The 18,733-nt window shown below is 38.3% G+C and overlaps 2 protein-coding genes across 2 annotated transcripts in view; one reads left to right on the top strand and one right to left on the bottom strand.

The window, feature by feature from the left end:
* The window catches only part of LOC130078561 (ras-specific guanine nucleotide-releasing factor RalGPS1), a gene marked incomplete at its 3' end in the record, with an annotated part of 150,954 nt that overhangs the window by 79,057 nt on the left and 53,164 nt on the right, over positions 1–18,733 (top strand). The gene's annotated exons all lie outside the window — the stretch shown is intronic.
* angptl2a (angiopoietin-like 2a) lies at positions 286–11,753 on the bottom strand. Its single transcript, XM_056244112.1, has 4 exons — positions 10,821–11,753; positions 4,609–4,802; positions 1,607–1,877; positions 286–1,118 (listed from the first exon to the last, which is right to left on the bottom strand). Exons 1-4 carry the CDS (start codon positions 11,728–11,730, stop codon positions 919–921), a joined length of 1,575 nt encoding a protein of 524 aa, XP_056100087.1. The 5' UTR covers positions 11,731–11,753; the 3' UTR covers positions 286–918.

Genomic DNA, 18,733 nt, shown 5'->3' with positions numbered 1-18,733 from the left:
TAAATTTGAGTTTTAACACCAAAAATCCCTGTAAGATGTCCAAAATTCCTGTGTAGTTCACTTCCCAGGGCACCGTTGCAATTTACCTTTTATTGGAAGTAAAAGCTATAAACGGATCAAATGAGGAAGAGACTTTGCATTTGTGCTACTAAATTTAGCTGAGTCATTGAAGTTTACGGAGGCTTCACATTTGTGATTTAAATGTGTTAATCGGCCAATTCACATCTCTTAATTTAGATGGTAAATAGATGCATACACAATAACTAGGCTAAATTTACTTTTAAATGTTGATTTTTTTTTGCATATAAAATCCCCTTTAGACGTCCAAAAATCCTGTGTAGTCCACTTCACAGGGCACAATTGCAACGTACCCTTTTTTGAAATTCAATGCTATAAATGGATAAAATGGTATGAGAACTGAATAATTTGAACTGTTTAAATTCCTCGGTTAGTACACAACATATTGTGTTTTACAGCACTAATGTAAACTCAAACTAACAGTTCTTTTCTTCAAGGTTAGACTTCTTACAGTGAGAATGAGGTTAGGTGCCTGTTAAGATCAGGTAAACATATACCCCCATTTTAAGCGCACTTGTAATGACGCACACGATGCTGTCCAGCTTCAGGTCACGTTGCCAGGTTCGTCTGACTGAAGATTGTAAAGTTTTACTAGCTTTTCACTTGCTCTTTATTGTCCACAGAGCCTGGACACCATTGGGACCTCTGTCTCCAGGAAACCCAAAAAGTCGTGTCTCCTTCATGAAGTCATATTTTTGGATTTTGGATATGTATGACTGCATATTAAGAATTCATAAGCCTCATAACGATCAATACAAAAATAACATTAACAATGCACTATTTACAACGTCTTTTGAGTTACGGCATGTTAGATTTAGCATTTTCCTTCACGTGATGTTTCTAATGGAAAGTGTTGGGATTTGGCCGGATCATCATAGTGACCTTCTTCAAGGAATACGAGCCACCGCGGAACTCGGCCCAGTAAACTCCATCCTGGTAGCGGCTGCGGTAATGCCCACCGCGGTACCACACGCCATTCAGGTTGGAGTGGGCGCAGGCGTTGTACCACCAACCACCCTTCTGATAGTGGGCACAATTTCCTGTATGAGAGGAAATGAGGCTTGAGTTAGTGAAAACTGTGACTTTTGTATTTTGATATAGAATTCCACACTGTTACACACTGATTCTATTTAGAATGCTGCAGTGATGATGTCATTTTGTTTGCAACCCGGAATTTGGAATCATCCTGGTTCGCTTTACTTCCAGCCAGTTGGCTTTTGGATTATTGCAGAAAATAATCTAAACGAACAACAACAGTTTTGTTCATCAAGATAATCTTCACAAATGAATTTTGAAGCCTTAATGACGAAGTAAAAAGCTAAAGTTTGGCTGTAAGGAACTACACCACAGTTGCATGACTTCAACAAAACCCATTGACTGCGTTTTTGAACTCCCAGTTTCTGGGTTTTAGTACTCATTTCTGCAGCACTGTAGCGTTAGTACATTTTTAGCCCTTATTGGACAATGAAACTATGCAAAGATCTCTGTATAGAAGTTGGTTGTGATACGGACAGAATTGCTCTGATACCTGCGTACGCGTCATGATCTCGGTCTAAGGTGGTGAACTGTTTCCCGTTGTGCCAGGTGAGCGAATCTCCGGCGTTTCCATGGTAACGGCCCACCTTCAGCTTGTAGAAGTCCGCCTCTGGCTCCAACCGGAAACTGGCGTATTCTGCGAACGTCTTTCTGCCTGACCAGTCCTCGAGTGTCACCAGCAGCTTATAGTTGCCTTGGTTGGTCAGCCAATAGATGTTCTCCAAACCAAGCCAGTATTCACCATCGATGTTCCCAAATCCTTGCTAAATTAGAAAAGAGAAAGAAAAAAAATGTAATTTGATGATTCAAAGTAGCGAGTTGATTATATTGTTTTGTCTTTCATCATATTGATGTTACCACGGTTTAATATTTTTTTTTTACATACATAGGGCTGTCAAGCGATTACAATTTTTAATATAATTCATTACACAATGTGGTGATTAATTAGTCTATTAGTTAATTAGCACATCAAATGTGGCTGAGAAATTACCCCTTTAAAGATAATTTAAAGTCATTATGTCTTAAAGGGGTGGTATAATGCCATTTTCACAAGATGTAAAATAAATCTCTGATGTCCGCAGAGTCTGTATGTGAAGTTTTAGCTCCAAATACCCCACAGATATTTTTATATAGCATTTAAAAATTTCACTTTTTGAGGGTGAGCAAAAACGCACAATTTTTGTGTGTCCCTTTAAATGCAAATGAGCTGCTGCTCCCGGGACAGAGGGCGGAGCTTCAACAGCTCATTCTTAGCAGCTTTAATGACCTCATACAGACTTTCAAAAAGTTTTAGGCTTTTATGTTCAAACCAGAGTCAGAAAGATGGAGAGACTCAAGAAGTGACAACATGTAGACAACATTTCTGAATGGTTAGTTGATGAATTTATGTAGCTTATGTGTAGATATCTTCTAGTCATTGATTAGCATATTCTGTCTTGATTATATATAAATCGTGTTCCGGGGGCGGGGTTTATGTAAATTTTAGAGTTAGTGATGTCACTAACCCGGGAGGAATGTGGTGTAGTCCCTACCAACCGTTTGTTGTAGTCCTTAAAAAGCAATTTCTGTAAAAGAAAATATCTCCCTTTCCTTTGAACTTTGAGCGTTGTATCTTTGCAGATGTTGTTTATGCTCAAACAGCAACATTACACACTAACTAAAGTTAGAAAAGTGCAATCATAATCAACCACCCCTTTAAATGAGAAAAGCATCAAATAGACATTACAAAAAGTATCAAATATTTTATTTGATTCTACATTAGAATTTATTACACATAAAATGTTAGGCTTCAAAGTAAATGATGAATGAAGATTTGTCATTTTTGGGAGAACTATACCTTTAATGTTTTTTTTAATTAATATGGAAATATAAAAACATTTTTTTTTTATGAAATTGCCAAAACTGCCAGTAAGTGTTGGTAAATGTCTTAATGAGTAAGTCATTAAATAATTAATTCAACTCGTTCAAACGGCTGATTCATTCAGGAATGAAGTAAATTAATTTAACAACAACATCCAATAACCGTGCTAAAATGAGTGAAATGTCTGATGCGAATACATTTTTTTAGATCTGGTCGTGCTGTAGAAATCTCCGACTCTTCAGCAGGATTCTTTATGCTCAGTAGACTTACAATAAACAGAACAAGAACTGGCGGAAACCTCTTGATTATCAAATAAACTATATAGGGAAACAGTAAATCTTAAAGTTCTACAATGCTCTTTCAAAACACTTTGCCAGATCCTGAATTTTAAAAGACCTCCTCCGACATCGTACATGTGTTTGTATTTAGCGGCCTCGATGTTAGGGTTAATCATTCATTCAGAGGAAGCAGGTCTGACCACAGTATCTAAAACACCTGAGAACGCATGTGACTCGCTGTCGGCGGACAGAAATTACACGTTACGTCAGAGACAAGCCAGCTCAACACCTAGTATAGCGTCACAGAATGTATTGATGCATGTAATAAATCATCACTCCAGACTGCTGTTGTGTTAGTCATTGTTTAAAGAAATTGTTCATCCAGAAAATACAATTCTTTCATTATTTCCTCACCCGCAAGTCATTCCAAACCTGAATGCTGTTAGTTTTTCCATGGAACACAATGGAGAAATGTTAAAGAATCTTTACGCAACATTCACATTGCAAGTGGCACATTGATGCTTCATGCAAGGTTTGAGATTATTGATGCCAAATGCCATTTTATCCTTTTCATAGCGTGACCGATGTTTTCACTATGAGTCCTCAATTCAATGAAAAATCCCTTCTTGAATTTATCTTCTTGGAAAGAAAAAGAGAGCGAGAGAGAGGAAAGTTATCGGTTTTATGAATGCATTTTCACTCGCTCACAGTAATGTTTTGACCAGCATAATTTGTAGCTTTATTCTTATTTATTATTCTTTATGACTGGCTACCCAAAAACTTTTTTTTGCATTAAAAAAAAAATCATTCATTATATAATTAGTTTAGTGCTTTTTTTAATATAGTCATTACAATATTTCCCTAGACATTGGCTCGTTACGTCTAGTCCTGATTGTAATTCCGGGCTCTAATGACATCGACAGAGTGTTTTCGTCAGGCAGTGTTTGTGTGGACAAAGCCCTGGAAAAGCCCTGGCCCTAGTTTGGAAACCTTGCCCATCTTGCATAACCGAATTCCATTGACGTTTGAAAAGCAATGAATTCAGAAACTGCACAAAGCTGCAGTTTGCTGAGAGTCTGACCGGTTAAGACATTTTGTCATGGAAGTTTCTCCATGCACGAATAGCAGATTTCAGAGCAATGTGCGTTTCATTACGTTAACTAACCATGACTGAGGGAAGTAGGGGAGTTCATGCTGTTATCCAATGATACAGATCAGAAGCATTATATTCTGAGCGATGACGTATGCATGCATGAGCTCATGATCACGTCTTTATTTGCATGATCTATTTGTTGGTGTTGGACGTTGGCAGACAATGTTTCTACACAAGCAAATGAACATAAACATGTTTCTGACCTTATATGTCTCCCAGTTTCGGAAGAAGTTGACCGATCCGTCCATGCGTCTTTGAATGACGGTCCAGCCGCCGGGGTCGTGTCTCTGGTCGCACCAGACCTGCATCAGTTTGTTGGTGTTTTCCGGCTTCAGTAGATACATGTTGCTGTTGGTGTGTCCGTCTTCTAGAGCATGTAAGCAGTCTTTGAACGGTCCTGTATAGAAAGCAAACACGTGCATTATTGAATGCATGGTTCTTCTCTACAGCATCTCTGAATTTTATGTTGAAATCAATTCAGATGTGGTTCAAAGCTGCTGTTTATTACATGTGTATATCACTAGCTGTTTCTGAGACCAGTTTGCCTTTCTAAAAGAACAGAATTGCGAAAGAGAGTCACATATTGATGAGCATAGGCCAGGACCTCCAGGAGCTTGTTTTCTTTTGTGAAAACAATGGTTTCCATTGAGTTTGATGTGTTACAATTGTGTTGAGGCTATTGGATTTTAGGATATATTATGTGTGAACATCACATGTTTACTAAACTTGTATTGTATGCATGAGCCTGTAAAGTGCCACGCTCATGCTCACTGACATCAGACCATTAACTTAAGCCCTAGTCTCATTGACAGCTGTGAGTTTTTCCATGGAAAACAGTCGAGAAATTGCACAGAATCTTATGTTATGCCTTTATGTACAGTATAACTATAATGTAAGAAAATGCATTACAATATTTGCAGATTTACATCTAAAATTGGTTTGTCTGTTAATGCATTATACTTTCTATACGTGTAATAATGAATAGATAAGTATTATAATGTTATATTATATTGTTACAATTATTCATGAGACCATACAATGCTTTTTAAGGTGTATTACAAGGCAAAAAAGCCAAGTAATGTTATTACCAATTAAAAATACTAAAAAAACATTTGTTACACGTTTATAGTCATTTGAGTGCTTTTTTTTTATGTTACCTGAGGAGTGGATATAGTCATATCTTTTTTGACAGCACTTATGCAACCGTTGAAACTGAGATGTTATTTTCTCACCTGGACTCACAAGTTTCCAGCAGCACATTTGAGGCAATGCTGTTTTCATTATGACTGCATGCTCTCCACACCTTTTTGTGCATCGTTAAAAACTGCCCTAAGGAGATGGAAAATCATCTAGATAATGAACATGCACTCTCTGCTTCTGACCGCTGCCATTACAGAACCTCGAGCTTCCCTGTAAAGCTGTCTAATGAGCTAACAAGCTTCAGTCCAAGAGCCAAATCACACTTTCGCCAGTGCCTCTGTTCTCAGACGGGATACTTCAGGTTATTGTTTCCACATCTTCTGGTCTCTCGGGGGTCTGAATGTTAAGGACTGTTTGCTTTTCTTTTCTTTTTTTTATTTGGTAGCTAATAAATTTGGTGGAAGATGCTGGATGAGGGCTTCTGTTGAAGTAAGATCACACCAAATGTACCTTTTAGAAACAGACGGATTGCATTCAGATTTCCACAAAAAGTTTTAGTTGGTTTGCGTAGTAGGTTTCTCATCCCAGCGAGTACCAATGCAGTGACACACAGCGACTAGAGATGTGAAGCGTCTTAATTTAAACGTTTTAGGTTTTTGTTTTTTTTATTTATTGGTCTTATGTGTCTGCTGTGGATACATTTCAAGAGATAGAAAGTGAGCTATTTGCAAAAGCAATTTATACAAAAACAGCTGTGAGAAATGCATTAAACTATATTAGGTTTCAGCATGCAAATTGTACGTCATCAGTCGAGATTCACTTCCGTGAGTCAGGCCGGATTGATATCATACTTATACTCTAATAAATGTTCCAGATTATAGTGAGACATTCATCTGAGGGTCAGCCGGTTTCAGAGAACATTCATTGAAGTTTCAGTCTCAAATTACCTTTCATTTGTTGATTTTCTCCAAAACGCAATAGAAAAATACACTGGAATCTCTGCGGAGGAATCTGATTTGTCACAGTTTGTGTTTTGATTTGTCTCAGACTTTTCTGCTTTTTGTCTTTCTGTGACAGCTGTTTTGACATTTCATTTCAGATTATGAGTTTTATTGTTGAATAATAATCCAGCATTAGGATATCAAAAGGGTAAGACTCAATCTGCTTGTGACCGGATCATTTTCCAGACTATTGATGAGCAAGAAGCTTCTCATCTCGTGAGTAAGAGCTACTCACAGTCTGCGCTGAAAGCACTCATCTCTTTTTGAAAGGACCTTCTGTATTTCTTTCATTTGCTTTGAAGTTTCTGACGATTGTTCATCAGCCCTTTTTCATGCATTTAAGGACTTGTTTACATTGGAAGTTTTCCATCCTCAGGCGTTTTCACATGCTATTGGATAAAAGCATCTGCTAAATGCCTGATGTTTTATATTTATGCATTTAGCAGACGCTTTTATCCAAAGCTACTTACAATAGAGGAGCAATCTATAATGTATATTTTGCATATCATTAAATGGCATTTATGTGTAAATGGCAATTTTCTCTGCACACGATGTTGCTGACTCTTCTGTTGCCTGTGGAAACTAAGATTAAATGTGTCGTGCATGTGATAAAGTAGCATGTAAGTATTTTAAAAGCTGTATTACTAATGCAGTGTGGGATATTTATTAGAATCGTGGAGTCAACTGACCCATTACATGTTGTTAAGTGTGCGTGAATCTGTTAAAATGAAGCACATTAGCACTCTGCAGTTGTTTGTTGTGGGTGAAAAACTTGCTAATAACTTCCAGAGGCGTGATTTAAAGGCATGTTAAAAAGAAAACCGGGCGACAAGATGAATTTACAGACGGCTGCAGTGGATATAGTATGCATGTGTGTTCACTGCAGTGGATATAGTATGCATGTGTGTTCACTGCAGTGGATATAGTATGCATGTGTGTTCACTGCAGTGGATATAGTATGCATGTGTGATATAGTATGCATGTGTGTTCACTGCAGTGGATATAGTATGCATGTGTGTTCACTGCTGTGGATATAGTATGCATGTGTGTTCACTGCAGTGGATATAGTATACATGTGTGTTCACTGCAGTGGATATAGTATGCATGTGTGTTCACTGCTGTGGATATAGTATGCATGTGTGTTCACTGCAGTGGATATAGTATGCGTGAGTGTTCACTGCAGTGGATATAGTATGCATGTGTGTTCACTGCAGTGGACATAGTATGCATGTGTGTTCACTGCAGTGGATATAGTATGCATGTGTGTTCACTGCAGTGGATATAGTATGCATGTGTGTTCACTGCAGTGGATATAGTATGCTTGAGTGTTCACTGCAGTGGATATAGTATGCATGTGTGATATAGTATGCATGTGTGTTCACTGCAGTGGATATAGTATGCATGTGTGATATAGTATGCATGTGTGTTCACTGCTGTGGATATAGTATGCATGTGTGTTCACTGCAGTGGATATAGTATGCATGTGTGTTCACTGCAGTGGATATAGTATGCATATGTGTTCACTGCAGTGGATATAGTATGCATGTGTGATATAGTATGCATGTGTGTTCACTGCTGTGGATATAGTATGCATGTGTGTTCACTGCAGTGGATATAGTATGCATGTGTGTTCACTGCAGTGGATATAGTATGCATGTGTGTTCACTGCTGTGGATATAGTATGCATGTGTGTTCACTGCAGTGGATATAGTATGCATGTGTTTTCACTGCTGTGGATATAGTATGCATGTGTGTTTTGGTGATATTGTGAGGAAGATTTCAGGAAAGTTTATAGATTTACCATCACCCCGTCATTTACATTCCTTCACTGCGTTTCATTCATACTTCCATATTTGATCTGCTCAGTTATCCCTCATAGAAATACCCACATAGCAGAAGAGTAAGCAATACTTAAACCTCTTACAGCAAAGCACAGATCTCACTGTAGAAGTTTACCGAATGGTGTCTGGAATCCCCTGTTTAAGGACTTTAAAGTGGTTCGTGTCTTGGAGGGTTTTCCTCCAAAGATTAATGTGAACTCTTAGTTCAGAAGATATGTTGCCAAATGATTGTGTTGTAATGGGACGGAGGCCAAGCGCTCTGGCGGGATCAGCGGCAGGGAAATCCACGTGTCTCCATGTTGCTTGTGTCGCTGAACCTTTGAGCTGTTTTCTTTGGAACCACTGATGTAACCAAACCACTTATGCATATCCATACTTATTTATCATACTCAGTGTGCAAAAGACAATTAACCTTGTAAATCTGCTGAAACGCTGCAAGAAAAGGAAGATTGCTGGCTGTGTAATGTTTAGATGTTTCTCATTAGTCACGCTGATCCTGTTGCGTACACAAAATGCTTTGCAGAAGTTTGCCTTGTGGAGACTTGCGTCATGATTTTTGTAAGGGAATGGTTTTCTTTAACAATTTGTTCTTTAAACATTTGGAGAGCATTGTAAATATCAAACAAGCAATACCACAATACCAATACTGTTACATTTACAGTAAGTGAAACAGAACAAGTCATCTTATAATGTACAGGGAAAACAGTATTATTTATTATATGCATTAGGGTTATTTCTTATGTTATGTTGTTCAATTATTGTTTATTGCATTATTTTAGTGTCATTGCATATTTAAGTGTTTCCATCATGGTGTTTTGTATTTGTGTATGACAATGTGCATCTAATATGGTAACACTTTAATTTAGGGTCCAATTCTCACTTTTAACTGTTGCTTATTAGCATGCATATTACTAGGATTTTGACTGTTTATTAGTACTTATAAAGCACATATTAAGGCCTTATTCTGTATGACCGGATTCTACATCCCTTAATCCTACCCACTACCTAAACTCAACAACTACCGTACTAATTATTAATAAGCAGTAATTAGGAGTTTATTGAAGGAGTTTTGGTTCCTTGCCACTGTCGCCTTTGGGGTTTTGGCTTGCTTAATTGGGGACATTTAATATTTAACAATATTATTGATCTGCCTGCATTGACACCATTATATAAGAACTGAGCTGGGCGATGACATCGCGGTTTTCTCCAGAACGGCTATATATATTAATTAACTAAATGAATAACTTTTTTACAACAAAAATTAACCATCACTGAACTTACTTAAGCTGGAGTGGAATATGACACTATTTTCTTCTAGAAACAAACTGTTGCGTTATATTCCTGTTATCACTGTAAAGCTACTTTGAAACAATCTGAATTGTAAAACGTGCTATATAAATAAAGGTGACTTGACTTCACTTCACTTATGAACTTTGATTCATCATGTCTTTTTTCTTCTTCCTCACCTGTGCTTTTAAAGGGATACTCCACTTTTTTTGTAAATAGGCTAATATTACAACTCCCCCAGAGTTAAACTGTTGAGTTTTACCGTTTTTGAATCCATTCAGCCGATCTCCGGTTCTGGCGGTACCACTTTTAGCATAGCTTAGCATACATCATTGAAGTGGACAAGACCATTAGCATTTCTCAAAAAAGAAAAAAGACCAAAGAGTTTCGATATTTTTCCTATTTAAAACTTGACTCTTCTGTAGTTACATCGCGCACTAAGACCGACGGAAAATGTAAAGTTGCGATTTTCTAGGCTGATATGGCTAGGAACTATACTCTCATTCCTGCGTAATAATCAAGAAACTTCACTGCCGTACCATGAGTGTAGCAGGCGTAATGATATGACGTAGCGCCTGAAAATAGTCCCCAGCTGCGTCATATCATTACGCCTGCTACTCTCATGGTTCGGCAGTGAAGTTTCTTGATTATTACGCAGGAATGAGAGTATAGTTCCTAGCCATATCAGCCTAGAAAATCGCAACTTTACATTTTCCGTCGGTCTTAGTGCACGATGTAACTACAGAAGAGTCAAGTTTTAAATAGGAAAAATATCTAAACTCTTTGGTCATTTTTTTTTTGAGAAATGCTAATGGTCTTGTCCACTTCAATGATGTATGCTAAGCTATGCTAAAAGTGGTACCGCCAGAACCGGAGATCGGCTGAATGGATTCAAAAACGGTAAAACTCAACAGTTTAACTCTGGGGGAGTTGTAAAATGAGCCTATTTCCAAAAAAAGTGGAGTATCCCTTTAAGGTTGTTGTCAGTGTATAACAGAGTTTAGTACTTCAGTAGGTTGGTACTGTATATTAACATTATCAGTTCATGAAATATACTGTCAATTTATAAAAATATTTTTTATGGTAAATCTCTGGTAGCCACATCTGTTTTATTCACATCTGATTCGTTGTGGAAGAGACACTCACCTGAGGGTTTATCTGTTGAGGAGCTGTGTGTTTCAGAGGCTATGGTTGGTAAACTTGGTGGCATTGCTTTGGCGTTTTGGTCACTCTGGATTTCATTGGTGATCTGGAGGTTGTTGCGTGTGTAGGTCGGCGGGTGGAAAGGCCTGGCGGGGGAATGGTGGACCGGAGGTGGAGGTGGTTGTCGATGTTGAGGCGTCTGTGCTGGGATTACAGGAGGCTGGTACGGTCGTGCTTGTCGTACAACACCAGCTCCAACACCTCCTCTTCTGCACTGCTCTTCCAGCTGCGCGATGAGCGCGCTCTGGTTTCCCGCAAGCGATGCCAAGTTCTGGTATTTGTGCTCCAGATCCCGATAGCGTGCGGTTAGATGCTGCATCTCTGACGTGTGATTCAGCACACGGTTCTCCAGCTGAGAAAGCTCCAGCGCGTTGTCTCTCTTGCGTATGATCTCGTGCAGCAGCTGCATGTAGAGCTGCGTCACTCGGGCGTTCATGTTGCGCGACTCCTTGCGAAGGAGCTTGACTTCGTTCACCACGCCACCGTCCACCTCCACCAGCTGCTGTAGTGTCTCGATCTGACGCCGCTGCTTGTGAAGCTCTCCGTTCAGCAGCTCCAGCTCCTGCTTGTTCACGCGGTTCTCCAGCAGGGCTTCGGGCTCTTTCGAGTTCACACAGATCGCACCTGTGGTCTTCCGCTGAGGCACGATGAAGGTGTAGGAGCATTTGTCCACGTCAGAGGCGCTGGGAGGGTCCGGGGAGCGTTTGGATCGACCGGCATACATGAACTCGCTTTCAAGTACATCATCTCGGCTTTCAAACTCCTCAGCGACGCCGATCGAAGCAGAGTCGGGTCTGGATAGGGTGATGGTCAGCAGGGCCAGAAGAAAACGCTTCAAAGTGACGGCCGTCATGACTCTCTGAGATGTGTCTCTGTGCTGGAACATAATCAAATAAGAGTTTATTGAATACTCAGTTGGAATATTTATTTGTATCCCCATGAGAAGTCGTGTATTTATATATAAGGATTCTCTCTCGCTTACCCAGGATTCATTTATTTGATTAAAAATACAGTAAAATATATAGTGAAAAATTATTACTGTTTTAAAGAAGTTTTCTATATGAATATATTTTGTACTGTAATTTATTCCTGTGATCAAAGCTGCATTTTCAGCATCATTACTCCAGTCTTCAGTGTCACATGATCCTTCAGAAATCACTCTAATATGATGATTTGCTGCCTAGGTGTTTTGTTTAAAAAAAAATTATCAATGACAATGTTTACATGTGCACCAATAATGCAATTATTTCCAATAATAAGAGGAAGGAAGATATTTACATGACACGAGCAAACCTTTTCACTTTTATTTACAGGCGATTTTTATCATTCTGATTATGCTAAGTATGGTTATTTTTACTGCCATTTTTCACATACCCCACAGCACAAATAATGAACTCACATAGGCTTATATTAGCCACTGTTTTAATCTAATTTCATCAAATGCATAACACATTGCCTCATCGGCACTGATCCTTAACAAACTCGTCTCCATACCGGCGTGATGACTCGATCTTCAACCAGATTAACTGGATTAATATTCTGAATGTTTTGATCCAATCTGAGTTCTGACCTATAATGCTGTCTGAATCATAATCATACACTGTTCATCCATTGGCCAGAACTGGCCCCCGGCGGAGCCTCGTTTCGCCCAAGGTTTTTTTCTCCATTCTGTCACCTGATGGAGTTTGTTCCTTGCCACTGTCGCCTTTGGCTTTTGGCTTGCTTAATTGGGGACACTCAATATTCAACAATATTATTGATCTGCCTGCATTGGCAACTGAGCTGGACGATAACATCACTGTTTTTTCTAGAGTGGCTGTATATATAAATCAAACTACATTAATAACTTTTTTACAACAAAACTGAACCATCACTGAACTTACTTAAGCTGGACTATCACACTATTTTCTTCAAGATCTGCTGTACAGCAGAAAGAAACATTGTTGCATTATTTTGCTGTTATCCCTGTGAAGCTGCTTTGAAACTATCTGTATTGTAAAAAGCGCTATAGAGATAAAGGTGACTTTGGCTTGACTTATTTCTAATATGGACGTATTGGATATTATTTGGAGCCGTGATGAAACACTTTTAGAACTTTCATCACTTTTTTCCAGCTAATGTACGATACAAATATTGACAACCAATCAGAATCCATCCCTCGAGCATTTAAAGTGACAGACAACAGAACCGCAGCGTGTGCTTATAATAAACAGAACAATATCGTCTGCTGGTGTGGACTCTAATATAGTTATCGTTAGTTATCTTTATTGTTACTGTTCTTGGTGTGAATAGGCCTTAAAGTCTTTAAGTCTTTACGCTTTTAGGCTTTTAGTATGAATATGTTAGCCTTACTGTTATCTATGAACTAACGTGTGCTGACAAAATTCGCATTTAGAAGATATAAGCATTTAAATCTTACAGTCTCTCACTTCCGCCAATATGGATCAGTGATTTTGATGACATCACTCTGCACTTCAGCTTCTCATCAGATTTTCTGTCCAATCAAATGCTCTCTAGAATCTGAAGCTCCGCCCCCTACATTATAAATAGACTCTGAAGCTGCGGCTGAATCGGTCACTTGTTCACACATTTACTGTTTTCTACTTGGTGAATGGCACACAGTGCACTATATAGGGGACAGGGAACAATCCAGACAGTGTAAATATGCTTTCCATCGGGAAAAGTCACGTTAGTGTCACGCGAACCTCCGCAGCTCCGGTCCAGAGACACGATACACAGAGCGAATCATGTGATTGAGTCGCCACTGACCAGAAAACATTTGAATTCTGCACTGAATGCTGTATTTTAAAGCGATATGAAGGAGATTAAGAGGAGAAACGGTTAGAGATTAGGAGGAAACTGCGGCTTTATCAAGCTCAACAGCTCGAACTGAGATATAAACTAAACGCTATTGGCTATTTTAAAAAAAAAAGAGGAGGAGCTGTTCGATTTGGCTTCCCATGCAATCTTAAAGCAGTTGGCTAATTCAGATCTAATGCAACGGCCCGTCGGACCCATGTGGTCATACTGTAGAATGACAATTAAAAAACAGCACAGACAGAAAGCAAGTTTAGTTTGAAGTGCAACCCTAAAAGTTGTCATGCGAATCCTTTTGTTGAATGAACTGTTCATTTATCTGAAAGCCATTAGCTAATGAAACATGTATTGTGTTAAAAACACGGGGCCTTGGAATGTCTTTGGTGATTTTCCAAAGAACAGGTCTGTTGTGCCCTGGTAAAGCATCTGTAAGTAGGATTTAGCAGATGCTTTTATCTGAAGTAAATTACTCTACACCATTAGAATTACCCAATTCTAATAGCTTACAAATTTTGCCTTGCAGGATTTAAGGCTAAATGCCTTTTGATACCAGTCTAGATCTTTAAACACTAGGCCACACTAGTGGTTTTGCTATATGCACAAGTTTGACCGCACAAGTTTTGCGATGTGCGTAACATGTTGTGTGTCTATATCACGTATTGTGTCATTGAAGAACAGATAAGTAGGGAGAATTAAACATGGTTGGTGGTTTGTCAGAGACTGAATCTCCAGCACCACAGCAAAATAACTCATATTTTAGTTGTGAATGTAAGTTTGTTTGCCCAGTGTACTCTGATTCACACACAAATGACTCTTATGAATCGGTTCTTTTTAAATTATTCAAAAAGAGAACCAAATGCACAAAAGATACTGGTTTGAATCAGTCTGATTAATTTTTCGCTAAATCAGTACTAAATAGTTGATCATATGACAAGCTGCAATTATATTCATTTATATTAGTTTTTATGCAAATATTACATTTTAATGAAAATAAATGATTTAAAGATTATTATATTAATTTTGGCAGGCATTAGTGACATTGTAATGGTAAAGTTAAATCATGGTAATTTGGTCACTGAAGCGTTGAGTTCATTTAGGGAATGATTCATCAGCCTGATTTGAAACTGGTAACTTGTTAATTCATGAGACATTACAAGAATCAGTTCATAAAGTCAATTGTTTGTGAATCAGATTACACTGGTAGTGCGAACTTGCATTCACAACGATGATCTCTTTTCACCAACCATATGCAACTCTCTCTTCTTATCCAAAAACGCAGCTCAGCCATCGTCATCTAAAGCATTAGGCATGAATCAGCTCACAAGAGGAGAGGCATTTAGTTTCTCAACATCAAACTCCTTTTCTAACAAGTTCTGCTGCAAACCTTATGATGCACAAAAGAACATGTAGCATCTAAAATCTGAGGTGCACTTGAGTTTTATAGAGTCTATAAACATCAGATCAAATCCTTAGACTTTACAAAGCATTGATGAGTTATATACACAGATGCATCCAGATGCACACATGCTATCAGTTTAAGGTTTCCTATGTAGATAAATGTTTATGGATGTTTAATGTCAGATTTAGCCTGAATCTGTAATCTCTGAGTCATAGATTTACACCCTAGGACTGGAATGCACTAATTCACTGATGGGAAAATCGATCACACGCAGTTCCTGGTGTGTTGTGTGTGTGTGTGTAGAGAGTCTCCCATAGCAACGGACTCAGCGGTCCATGTTTTTCATTGTGCTCATTAGTAAGTGCGTGCTCCTTCCCACTCATTTCAGGCATCGTTTCAGAGACCAAACCTGTATGTAGAGCCCTAAAACATTAGTACTGCCACAGGGAGGTGATGTATCTGTAGCTTACCACTTGATATAAAACAAAAAAAATATTTCTTTATTTTTAATATCTGAATCACTGCTCCTTGTGGTTTGGACTGAATGGACAAACAAACATTCATAGCCTTGAGTCATCAATGGAAAATATATTCCAATCGACTGGAAAATAAACAAGATTGCTCAAGACACTCAGCAAGGATAACCTCATGCTACAAACATGCATGATGAATCATATATTTTTGTTGTTGTTGTTTTTGTTGTTGTTGTCTTGCCATTGATTCAGGAAACATACCCACTGTCTGTTGGGTATTAGGACGTTTCCAACCTTGCATTTCATTTCTGCACTGGATTCACACTTCTTGATGTTGATTTATGAGCCTTTTAACACATTTAGTGTAAAAATATCCCTTTGCATTATGGCTAACCCTTTACATCTTATCAGTATGAACATATATGTGATTCTCCCAAAAAAAAAGAAAAAAAAAGTTTGTTCTTGTCGAATTCAGAATTTTATAAATCTGCACCTGCTAATTGTGATGTCATGTCATATCAAAATGATGAGTTAGAGGTGTTCGGTAACTTGCTTCTATCACATTGATTATTTTCCTTCAATATTCGTGAGATGCTGTATGCTGGTGTCATCACGGATGAAGCTGCACATGGATCTGTTTTGCTGTTATGAGCGTTGCCAAAGCATGTGAATGCAGCATTACATCATTGTTAAGAATTCAAGATCTGTCTCGCATTTCACAGATTTAAAATCTGATTCCGACTGTGATGATGTCATAGTGGGCTTCCTGCTTGAGCTGCTGATGTCAGCGGAGTCTCCGCTTCTCTCCGTCTCAGATTTCTTCTCTTTCTGGATCATTTTCAAGCATGCATTAACAATAACTTAATATTCTTTTTCTGCAGGCTTGCAAGCGCTAGTATTCTCTTAGGAAATGCAAATGTAGTCTTTACTTTGAGACTGAGAGTGTGTCTTTCGGGCACAAATCCAGCTCAAGGGGTTCCTGTGTGTGGCTGTGGGATGCATTTCTACAGGATTTTTAATTCATTCAAAAAGAGTCATTTGTGGTGTTTGTTCTCAAATATAGCTGTGTGTTCTTTGAGAAAATGCGATTTCGAACTCATAATTAGGTAGTTAAAAGCTCTTGTTGAAACTAGATGTGCGTAACATGCTAACCTCTAATCCTCCAGTACCCGAAAGCGTAATGTGAAGTTCAGGCAGTAATTGTTCCTGTGGAAAGTGTGAGGATCATTAACTTCACTGCTGTTCGGGACACGCAGCTTCACCATGTGGAACATTCCTCACTTATGCATTTATCGAACAGTTTGATGAGCATATTGTGCAAATTTCTGCTTTTATATATTTGCATTTATGAGTTTGGCAGATGCCTTTAACCTTGCATTTAATCAGTTTATGCATTTTCTAAGAATCGAACCCATGACCGATGTTTCAAGCACTATGCCACAGTGTATAGTAAAAGTCAGGGAAATATCTAGTAAATATAATTTTGTCGTAACTGTTTATTTCTGAAATATTTAATAAAAAAAAAATAATAATAACTTGCTTATGATTTGAGGATCTGCCCAATGAATCCATGTAAACTGCTCTTGGAGTGCCATCAGGGTTCATCTAGGTATTTTTATTTTTAAAATATCCAGATCTGGCAAAGAATAAAATCTCATGCAAACTCATTCACATTTTTACAATGGATATGCATAAGTGCCCTTTCTGTGCCAGTCTATGAATGTGCTGGGTCTTTGTAACACATATAAAGGTGAACACCAGATAACATGATTGATTTGACTTAAGTTATGCTGGTTTATAATCAAACAGCTCTTACCAGGATAGTGTGCAGAAGTTGCCGGGCTTTTTCTCTCTATCTCTCTGCTTTATCCTTTTAATCTCTCTCCAGTTTGGATGTTGTCGTCCCTGAAGTGAAAGTCATCACCGATCCGCTACTGTCCTATTCGTTCCCTCTTCAGTGTGTCTCCTGTTGCTGTCATATGATGATGGGTGACAGTCTCATCGTGTGTCCCGGTTTAAGTGCAGTTTAAGTTTGGTCCGTGTGTCCCAGCATGTGTCTGCATCTCCTGTGAGTGTCTCTGTCCAAATGATCCTCCGGCTGCTTGCTGTTCACTGTTCAGAGTGACACTTTGATTTAGAGGGAGATGTCCTTAACTTCCACTCATATGCACGGAAAACACAAAGAACACACAGCTGTCTCTCTTCCCCTTCCTCTCTCTCTTTCTCTCTCTCTCTCTCTCTGTGGTTTGTGGTAATGGTGTTGTTGTTTGGTGGCTCCGCCCCTTTCCCCGACCCCTTGCACAAGAATAATGGTCATTACTAAGATGAACTATTGATATGGTAAAAGTAAACAGTTAAATATCTCTTCACCTCTGTTCATCTATTCACACACGTATTCCACCTGCTTGAATCTGAAAAGATGCATCTTTAAAACATTTCTTTGTGGTGTTTGTTAAGGCTTATTGTTACGCATATTTGGATGAGACCGTACAAGTATAAAACAAAACCAATATTATGAAATACACTCATAAAAAAGGTTTCAAAAGGGGGTTTTCACAGTGATCCAGTGGAAGAAACATTTCTGTTTCCCCAAATAAACTTTCAGTAAACACACTCTTAAAAATAAATGTTCTTTATTGGCATCGATGGTTCCATGAAGAAACTTTAACATCCATGGAATCTTTCCATTCCACAAATGGTTCTTTATAGTTGAAAAAAGTTTTGTAGATTATTAAAATGTTCTTCACACTAAGAAAAACACATGTTTTTTATCACTGGAAGGTTCTTTTGGAAACCGATGATTATGGATGATTGTTTCCGCCACTGAATAAAAAAATAAATAATAATAATTGCGACTTTTTATCTCACAATTGCGAGATATGAAGTCAGAATTGTGAGAAATAAAGTCGCAATTGCAAGATATAAAGTCGCAATTCTGAGAAATAAAGTCGCAATTGCGAGAAAAAAAGACAGAATTGCGACTTTTTATCTCGCAACTCTAGTTTACATCTCGCAATTCTGACTTTATAACACATAATTGCGAGTTTATATCTCGAGATTCTGACATCTTTTCTCAGAATTGTGAGATATAAACTCGCAATTGCGTGTAATCAGGCCAATTCTAAGGAAAAAAAAAGGATCCCCTCAGAATAGTTTATATCTCACAA

Source organism: Rhinichthys klamathensis, unplaced genomic scaffold (genome assembly GCF_029890125.1).
Source record: "Rhinichthys klamathensis goyatoka isolate OS25496 unplaced genomic scaffold, OSU_Roscu_1.1 h1tg000911l_1, whole genome shotgun sequence".
Classification (NCBI taxonomy): Eukaryota; Metazoa; Chordata; class Actinopteri; order Cypriniformes; family Leuciscidae; genus Rhinichthys; species Rhinichthys klamathensis.
Note: the sequence above shows the minus strand (reverse complement) of the source record. Positions and strands in the feature narration are given on the sequence as shown.